The sequence below is a fragment of the Phacochoerus africanus genome, chromosome 3 (assembly GCF_016906955.1).
Source record: "Phacochoerus africanus isolate WHEZ1 chromosome 3, ROS_Pafr_v1, whole genome shotgun sequence".
Taxonomy (NCBI): Eukaryota; Metazoa; Chordata; class Mammalia; order Artiodactyla; family Suidae; genus Phacochoerus; species Phacochoerus africanus.
In genome coordinates, this window is record NC_062546.1 from 154015936 (window position 1) to 154026302 (window position 10367).

At 39.8% G+C, this 10367-nt stretch overlaps 1 protein-coding gene across 1 annotated transcript in view; it reads right to left on the minus strand.

Annotated features, from left to right (window-relative positions):
* The window catches only part of NCKAP1 (NCK associated protein 1), a 99526-nt gene extending 95004 nt beyond the window's left edge, over nt 1–4522 (minus strand). Inside the window, exon 1 of the mRNA XM_047773023.1 lies at nt 4122–4522. Coding sequence (XP_047628979.1) covers nt 4122–4229 — 108 coding nt within the window. The 5' untranslated portion in view covers nt 4230–4522. The remainder of the gene's footprint in view (nt 1–4121) is intronic.
* Nucleotides 4523–10367: the final 5845 nt, after the last annotated feature.

The following is a 10367-nucleotide window of genomic DNA, read 5'->3' on the forward strand; positions in this document are numbered from 1 at the left end:
TGAATCTGACTAGGAACCATGAGGCTGTGGGTTGGATCCCTGGTCTCGCTCACTGAGTTAAGGATCTGGTGTTGCCGTGAGCTGTGGTGTAGGTTGGTCGTAGACGCAGCTCGGATCTGGTGTTGCTGTGGCTATGGCACAGGCCAGCAGGTGCAGCTCCAATTTGACCCCTAGCCTGGGAACCTCCATATGCCGTGGGTGCAGCTCTACAAAGCAAAACAAACAAACAAACAAAATTTTTTGAAATAAGTACAGCAGGCATTACCATGCCTATATTAAGGAAAACTAAATTGAGCTCAGTTACTGTTTAAAATGAGTGCTTAACTTCTACTGTAAAGAACATAGAGCTGGAGACGTTCGTGTTTGTTTCACAGTTAATTTTCCCCATTTTATAGCTGAGGAAAAATGAAGCTCAGGGAAGTCAAGACACCTACCCAATCCTACACAACTCTTAATGCCAGGCTGGAGATTAGAAGGCAGGTCTCCTAACTTCTGACCCAGAACTCTTTACTTGCACCACCACACTGCCTGCCATACCACAGTAGTAGATATAAAGGTAGCCTGAAAATGTTAAAAATCACTGTAAATGTGAATAGCATTGTTAGATTTGGAAAAGGGAAGACATACTTCTCATTTAAAAAAAATCTTAAGGAATTATGAAAGAAATAAATTTAAATGTAAAATTACCTATCACTTTCACCTTTTCTCTGAATCTTACTTTATGTACGCTCTTTCGTTCCTGATTAGAATACGAATTCAAAATTTTCATAACCTGTACATATTAAGATCTCCAGGTTTTTTCAATCAACGACATTTTCTTTAAAAAAGCAACATTTTACAGGAACCATGTTACATTTCCCAAATATAGCATTAAAGCCTATTATTCTTGATAGTAGTAACTTAATAGTTTATTACTTTGGTCACTTCAGTATTTTTCATTGTGTACATTCACTAAAACATTTCTTTTTTTGTCTTTTTAGGGCTACACCCTGGGCATATGGAAGTTCCCAGGCTAGGGGTCCAGTTGTAGCTGTAGTCGCTGGCCTAAGCCACCGCCACAGCAATGCCAGATCCAAGCCACATCTGCAACCTACACCACAGTTCACAGCAACACCTGATCCTTAACCCACTGAGCAAGGCCAGGGATCAAACCTGTGACATCATGGATACTAGTCAGATTCGTTTCCACTGAGCCACAACGGGAACTCTTCACTAAAATATTTCCACTGCAGACTTATAGTTGAAATAGAGAACAGTAATCATATCTGATAGATAAGCTAATATACAGATGCATTAATAAAAATGTAATAATTGGCAGAAACGTATTATGTAGTAGAATGTTTTTTTGAGGACTATAAGAAATTGAGACTAAAAAGATTATGTGGTTTACACTGTCATAAAAATGTAGACAGCAGGAACCTTACAAACACATGGTAAACGGATCTTACTTTTTTGGCAAGATTTCTGAACAAATGTTTCAATCCTAACCAGCCAGGAAGATATGCCAGCCTTTAGAGACAACTCTATTCAGACTGAAACATTAAAAATCCATCTGATGTATTTGTATGCAAAATCACACAAGGAGACAGACCAAAAGCTAATATCATTAAAACTAGAGCAAGATTATAGATACATTCATATATACATTATAAACAAAAAATATAATGTACATAATATATTCATCCATTTCAACAAGTCCTAACTGAATGCCTCATGGACCAGGTAAGGCCCTAAGTACTAGTAATTCAAAAATGAGCAACAATGGCCCCATCCAGAGAGAACTCACAATCAGGCAAGGTAGAAAACTATTTCTCAACAAATTATAAATGTGTTGAGTGCCGAAATATAACATTTCAGTAACTTAAAATACTAGACACTTGAATATAGTGATCACATTCAACTTATTTGAAGTTTTACTAGTTCAATAATACAAGAGCCTGAAGTTTCTCAAAACAGGAAGTGAAAAAACATGCTTTTGAGGAAAGGCAGTGAATTGGAATTCTAAGAGTTCAAATGCTTAGAATTTGGCTTTACATTATTTCATTTATGAAGGTGAAATATACAAAGTTTGACTGTATTTATGCCATAAAAATGTTTATAGTGAATGCTTTAAAAAAAAAAAAAAGAGGTATTTTGCCATATACCCAAACCACTTTTGATGTTACTCTCACTTCCTCTTCTGGAAACCATCATAACCATTTCCTTTAACCGCAATACCACGAGTCTAGTAACTTTTAGTAATGTTTGACTTGCTCGGATTTTTTCCGAACAAAGATCATATAGGAACCAATTTCCAAGTTTGTTAAGGTGCATAATCTCACAAAAAAGTTCAGGTCAGTGCAACCTAGAAGTAATACTGTCTAAATTATTCTGAACTTACATGAATTTATAATCAAGGCTCTTTGGTAAATGCAGAGGGCTTTTTTGTAATGACCCTCAAGCTCCTGCTACATAAAATGTGACAAACCCAACAGACATGTTGCAGTTACTCTTCCAGATTACACTAAATTCAGAGTCAATCAATCTTCACATCCAGGTGAGCAACTGGAACATTAGCTATCCTTATACAAAATTCATCACCATTAAGCCAGGACAGTCTTCTCCTTTAGAATACAGTGTCTACATCAAATTGTTTAAATAAATCAACTTTATACTTGAACCCCATGATATGAAATATTTAAAAATATTCTTTCCTCAGGAATTCTCATCCTGGCTCAGTGGTTAATGAATCTGACTAGGAACCATGAGGATTCGGGTTCAATCCCTGACCTCAATCAGAGGGTTAAGGATCCAGGTGTTGCCATGAGCTGTGGTGTAGGTCGCAAACTTGGCTCGGATCCCACGTTGCTGTGGCTGTGGTGTAGGCCAGCGGCTACAGCTCTGATTAGACCCCTAGCCTGGGAACCTCCATATGCTGCGGGTACCGCCCTAGAAAAGACAAAAAAAAAATTCTTTCCTCAGTAGCCCTAATTTACAAGGGCTACAATTCTACTGCTATGACTAAACTACAGGAAATATTCATGATGCATTAAAAAGACAAAAATAATTATGAAGATATAATATCAAATATAGACTGAAAACTCTCAGGATCTAGACTGTACGAAAAAAATCTTAATTTTCTCTTTACTGAATTATTTAAAACTTACTTTGTCTTAAAAGGAAAAGGATGTCTTTTTTTCCCCTGAGATAAATTAATATATTTGTTCTATCTTAACACCTATTTTTCTTAACTCCAATTCAGCCTTCCATTCTTTACTCTGAAGGCATGTAAAGACTTCCAACAGACCTATTAGCTAGAGCTACTCAAGTTATGAGACTACTCTATAAAATCAGCAATAATAGCAACATATTTATTTTTATTTTATAGACACCGAACTTTAAGAAATGATGCTTTGGTACTATCAGACATGGTTGGAAAAACTAAAATGAGGAGGAGTAAAGAGGAACGAGAGAGAAGGTTGTTATTCCTGTTCTAGTGACTCACAACCCAGAAGTATTTCAGAAGAAAATTGGTTCCACCCTCACTTCCCCCTCCTCTCCACCTTCAAGATGAAATAATTCCAAATCGCCAATATGCTCTTGAATGGCTTTTATTTCGCAATATAGAATAAAATGGCAAAGTGGAAGGGATGCGGGGTTCATCCTGATTAGCCATCCCCCTCCTGCATTTCCACTTACACACCAAAAAATTGAGGGAAAAAAACCTGCTACCATCTCCGCCAGATTCCTACCATTCGGCCTCAGTTACAGAACATCCAAGTTTTCCTATCCCCCTCCCAGAATCTTGCCCACCCACTACCAACCCCCTTTTCCGTAGACCCCGTTTCGGGGGCGGAGGTGCCCCTCACCCCGAGCGGGGCCGGACCCGCCGGATCTCGCCGCTAGGAACCGGGAAATGGCTTCTTTCTGACACTGATCGGCCGGCGAGCCACCGGGAGAGGCGCCGGGACTCCGCGTTAGGCCGCGGCGCCTCCCGGCGACCCCGGCCCGGCCTGCCCCGGCGAGGCCGTGAATTCTACCCCAGGCGCCGCCCGCCGACCCCCCCGCCCCGGCCTTCCGGGCCTTCCAGCCCTCCCCAGCCCACCCGCCGACCCCGCCGCGGCCTCGCCAGCCGTGCGCACCTTCTTGATGTTGTAGAGGCGGGTAAGCATACCGACGCCGCGGTCGTTGAGGATGGTGAGCTTCTCCGCCAGCTTCTGCTGACTGGGCTGCAGCACGGAGCGCGACATGGTGGTAGTGATAGTGGTGGTGGTGGTGGTAGTGTCGTCGCCGCCGCCGCCGCCGGCTGCCTCTCGCCCAGTCACCGGCCCGCGGCCTCCGCAGCTACCTCGGTCGGGCCTTCTACCCTCCCGCCCGCGACCTCCGCCTCAGGGGAGCGCGCCCATAGCCCTCGCGCTCCAATTCCGCGCCGGTGACAGAGCGAGCCGCGGCGGACGCCTCGGGGCCCCTTCCCCCGCAGCAGCCCGCGCCCCGGCAGCCTCCTGCCTTCCGCCTGCCGCCCTTCCGTCCCCACCCCCCGGTGCCCTCAGCCCCAACCCCCACCGAGCCGCCTTCCCGGGCTCCTCCACTAGGTGTGGCGGCGGCGGCGGCGTCTCCGGCGGCTGAGAACCAGGCCGCTTCCCGCAGCCCGGGACCAGCTCTCGGTCACCTGATCAGCCGCGCCGGCGCCCCCGCGAGGGCGGACGGGGAACTGCGCCTGGGGTCCCTAGCGCGCCCCGCCCGGCCTCGCGACGGCCGCGGCCCGAGAGGCGGCTGAGGGGTCCCAGACCTGACCCGACGGGCTTGGACCGCCCACTGCCCTTGATCCGGGTTTGGGAGTCTAAGCCGGGACCTGATGAAGTCACGTTTCTCTCCTCGCCGCACACCCCTCTGTTTTAAGTTCCCAAAAGTTGCCTTTCCGCACCACCTCCCGAAAAAACCAGCAGAAGCTCTTGGGGAGGCGGTGGGCGGAGGCAGGGCGGGTGTTTTTCTGGAGAGTTTCGCCCAAGAGTGGGCTGGTGGCACCGTGCGCTTTTCCCTCCCACTGCTTGACAGACGCTCCTGGCTGAACACAGCAGATGTTGTGCTCTGCGAAGCGGGCCTCGCCTCTCCTTTCCTCCCCATCCAATCCCAACTCCCCCGCCTCAAGGCAGTTTGTGAGAGAGGAGGTCGGAAGCGAGGGCAAATCAAGTTCCTGAGATAATCAGAATCTGGAATTTGTCGACGAGGATCACCCTTCCGGAGAAGACGCTAAGAAGCAATGGCATGTGCTAGGCAAAAAATGTTTGTTCAATAAATGAAGGAACGCTCCCACTTTTTTTTTTTTTTCTGGCCTCCACCCCAAATCCCCACTCCTTCTTTGCAGTATTCTACTTTTCCATCTCTTTTTTTTCTTGGTCAGTTTCCTCCCAGTCACACCCCAGGGACACTCCTTCTGGTCAAGTATATTAGACATGGTTCCAAAAGTGAGCAAATCAAGGACTTTTACAATTGACTGGAGTGGGGATTCCAGCAGAGACGATTCATGCTGTTTTGATGTGTTTTGTTTTGTTTTGTTTTTTACTTTAATTTCCTTCCATGCGTTAATCTTTTATATTATATTAATTAATTTTAAGTGAGTGACAAAATACTATGCCACCTTCAATGAACGACCTTGTAAAAATAAATAAACTATCATTGGCTTAATGAAAACACTTTATGCAAAGGAAATTGTGATGAAGGTTTTTAATACAAACACATCTGAGAGATCACCTATGGAGCTATTATTAGTCATTAACAGGTCGGGGGTCATTTAATTTATCTAGTTACATTCTAACCTAATAGTTTAAATATTGATTTATTGGAGGTAAGGGTCTGGAACCTGAGATAAAGCAGACCTGGGAAGGAGAGGATGCTTGTGAGGAGGTTGGGGAGTAAAGATAAGCACTTTTCAGCGACTACAAACAAATGTAACCAGAGGCAGAATTACAGAGTCCCACAATGAAAGTTTATATCATTTTCTAGTTTTTCAAAAGTACTATATAAAAAGAACAAGAAAAGAGTGCCATATTAAAATTTGAACACAACTGTTACTCAAGAAGAGCCACCATCGTGTTTCCATGTGAACTTAAAACACTCATAGCTATTTTTAACTCAGTACCCAATGCTGAGCCTCATTATTCAGTTTTTATTATAACTAATTTTTAGACATATTGACCTGAGATTAGATGGAATATGTCTATTTGAGTAAAAAACATTAGGTGTAGATGAAGTATTCACTATTCTTGCATTTCTCTGTATTTTGCATTAAAATGCATTTTGTTATTAAAAACCAACCCTTTTAAAGTTTGCACATATGTGTAGTAAAAAGTATACTGTCAGTGCTAATGTAATAATCATCTGTTTTGCCATTCCTCTATGATTTTATGGCAAGTGTAATTAGTATATGTCATCTTATATATCCTTTCAGTTTTCAGTCTTTGAAAATGTGTCATATCATGCAAATTAGGCTATAAAGTTCTTACAAAAATTGCCCCTCTTGTAGAATTTTTCCTGCTATAGTTTAACTGCAAAAGCATAAAATTGTTTAAATGATTAGAAAACTGTTTTTAAAAGGATGATTGAAGATTTTATTTCCCTCATCATTGTCCTCACAGTTCCTTTGATACCAAATATTTTCAAATAGTTTCACTTTAGTTGAGATTTCTGCTGTTTGTCCCCAGAATATATTCAGAGATCTTTAAATTATAAGCCTTCACAGAGATTTAGAAAGTAGATGATAGCTTCGTATTTGAGTAATCTTAGGAAGTTTGCTAGTACAGGACAGTATGCCTTAAAATTTCACTGTATGTAATTATATCTCAATAAATTTGACTTTTAAAAAATTATATATATTTGAAAAATTATTTTTTACTGAGACAAATATAATGGTACCCACTCTAAGAAAAACATTTGAAAATCCAAACTAGAAAATATTTAAATTGGTGGAGGAATAAATTTGGCTTTATAAAAGAATTCATAATAGCTTATGAATTCATAATAGGGCCCTCAAATATATTTTACAGTGATTCACTTAAATACAGTTCTACTCAAAATTTCAGAAACAAATCTTTGGCTATGGCATACAGCTTTTTATATATGTACTATAAATAATTCAATCATTTATAGAATGAATCTTGGATGGATTTAAAGAATCCTTTTCTGTTCTATATAATTATCAGATTTAAGATTGCATTGGACAATCAAATAATTAAAATGTGCAAAGTGCTGTTGTTCTAAGAGGAGATGTGAAGCTGTGTAAAATATAGATTTTAATCCCCTTGAACTCACTAAGGATGGCAGAACATAGAAATGGAAGGTGTAAGTGGGCTTCTTAGGACAGAATTACCAATACTAAACCTGCCCTTTCTATATCTGGATTTTGTGTAAAGAGAAACTTTTATTTAGGCTTCTTTTATCCGGATTTTTTTTATCACTTGCTGTCAAACTTGATCCAAAGTAACAATAGTTTTTGTGATCAACATTATAGTATCATTACTAGGAATAAAATAAAGACTAACAGTCAATTTTAATATTTATTAAATATTTTTACATTAGTATTAAGTACTACTCTTTGAGTTACATTTCCTCATCTACCTCTCTCAATAATCCTTTGAGATATTATTGTCTTCATTTTACAAATAAGGAAGCTGAGATACGGAGAGATCTTTTTAGTTGTTGAAGGTCACGCCCATAGAAAGTGGTAAAGCTGGTATTGGGTCCTTTATCAGTCTGACTCCAAAGTTCATGCATATCCTTAACTACTTCAGTGTCACTGACAACAAGTTGGATGGCATAAATTTGTCATGCACCCAGTGAACAGAATTCTATAATTTCTGCTAGAGTTCCTCAGCTCTTCCTAAACCTTCACAAACAGTCCTTTCACTAAATTTTCAATTAAAAGCTAGCCTATGTCATATTTTCCCCTTACTGATATACTAGGTCTTTTAGGTGGTTTTCTTTAGCTTTGCATTCTCCAGAAACTAGAATGAGAATGATCACTGTAATGTTTTTTTGCTAATCATGATGTATATTTCAGTTTGCCTTTTAAATCACCCAGACTTCTGTTGCTTCCCTATTTAAAGCAAAAAGAGAGAAAATTAATGACGAGCATCTTCTTGTGTTCTTAGGGTAAAAGCCCTTTGATTAGGATTATCTCCTGTCAAAGGTAATGTTCCACTTATTCTTAAAGACAAATGCAACATTTCTCCTCACATCAGACCTCTAACCAGGCAGCCATGTATGACTAGGCATGTTTCAAGAAATTTTTCTGAGAAATAACCTAGATATAGTCTCATAGATATTTATTGGTGTTTTGTTTTGTTTTGTCTGTCCTCTATCCCTTCCTACTGTGAAAGTGCTACCTTCTGACAAAATTAAGTACAGAAAGAGAAAAGTGAATCAGGCTGTGGGGAAAGGTCAGATTATGTAAACACAAATATTATTTCTCTCTCTCTCTCTCTCTCTCTCTTTTTTTTTTTTTTTTTTTTTTTTTATGGCTGCACCCATGGTGGATGGAAGTTCCTGGGCCAGGAATTTAATCCTAACTGTAGCTGTGACCCATGCCACAGCTGCAACAACATGGGCTCTTTATCCTTAACACACTGTGCCACAGCAGGAACTCCAGAACTATTACTTTTTCAATTTAAGACTGCATATAGTTGGATCATATACACAGAGGAACCAACTCTGGATTAATAGCTGTGGAAAGACTATAGAGAAATTTCACTGTATTTTAAGTGTTGTCATAAAAAGGATAGACAGTATATGCTAAATCAATACTTCAAGTTCTGCTTTTCTACAAATCCAAAGAACACAAAGTTTTCAAATTTACTCAACTAAAAATGATTAAGAAAGTGAATAAGAAAAAGATGGAGAAACAGTATCCTAGTATCTGCAGTAAATGAATAAAGAGTCAAGAGTTAGCTGGAGATTGCAACTTAGTATTACAAAGGAGTAACCAAGACATGTCTAAATGAAACATAAGATGTCTCTAGCAGTCAGCAGAAGACATGCCAGAAATAGAACTGATCCCAAAAGTTCAAAAAGAAAACAATGAAAAATTAATTACAGACTTAATCTTGACCATTCACATCCAATTAAATTCACCATATAGTCTGCCAGATCTTGATAATGCACTTCAAACATGATTATTTGCTTCTGCTCTGCAAAGCTAAAGACATACTTTTTTTCTTTTTTGACTACACCTGCAGAAAAAGAAAGTTCCTGGGCCAGGGATTGAACCCACAACACAGCAGTGACCCAGGCCACTGCAGTGACAACACCGGGTCTTTAACCCTCTGAGCCATAAAAGAATATCAATTTCCTTTTAAAGCCACTCAAAGAATTTCAGGTTTTTTTCTGTACAAAAACTCTAGTGTAATGAACACTTTCAGTTTATGATTGGTTTTAATTCTCCTTGGTACTTTTTCCAGTACAGAGAATTTTTGAGTTGCTTTTGATTTATAAATTTATTATGCTTAAACTTATACCTGAATATTCATTGATGACATATCAACATATACATACATATACATACACTTACTGGTTGGTCTTTGGAATTTGATGTTAAGTATTTTAAAATATTAGGAAGTTACCTGTAAAATTGGTGATATCTATGGTAAAACTTGAATTAGGATCCAGGTCAAACCTATGATACTCAACTTCCAAATGAACATAAAATCCATTTATATTTTTATATTTAGTCTACCCTGGATGAACAGGCTTTCAAAAATTGGGAAGGATATTTAACAGGGAGAGATCTAGAGATACAAATTTGGGATCATCAAAATATGGATGTTATTTGGAGCCATGGGATTAAGATGAGATCATTTTCAGAGAGAGTATTTTTAAAAGGAAACCAGGGCTTAAGCCAAAGCCCTGAAGAACTCCAGCTTTTAGGAATCAGATACAATTGAAGTCAGCAAATAAGACTGAACAGGAGTGTAAAGGGGACCAGAGACTAGGGCAGTAGCTGGAGAAATTACAGGAGGGACTTTGGTTTATTTTCAGGGATAGTTATCAGATTATCCTATAGAGAGGGAGAGATTTAAACTCAGTACAGAGAGGAAGAATAATCAAAAGTGTAGAAGTCTTGATAGAACAGAAAGAAAAGAGGTGGAGAAGAAGCAGACGATATTTAGTCAAACTGATTTTGATTGGAGGTTTCAGAAAAAGACAAGATAACAATATTAGCAAACATTTATTGAGTACCTGCAATGTGTCATGCCCTGTTCCAAGTGCCTTGCATGGATCAACGTATTTTATTATAACAAACTCTGAAATAGGTGCACTTTATCATTCTTATTAAACAGATGAGGAAGTTGTGCCTAAGGTCACAGCTGGTAAGGGGCTGGGCTCAGGCTATTAAC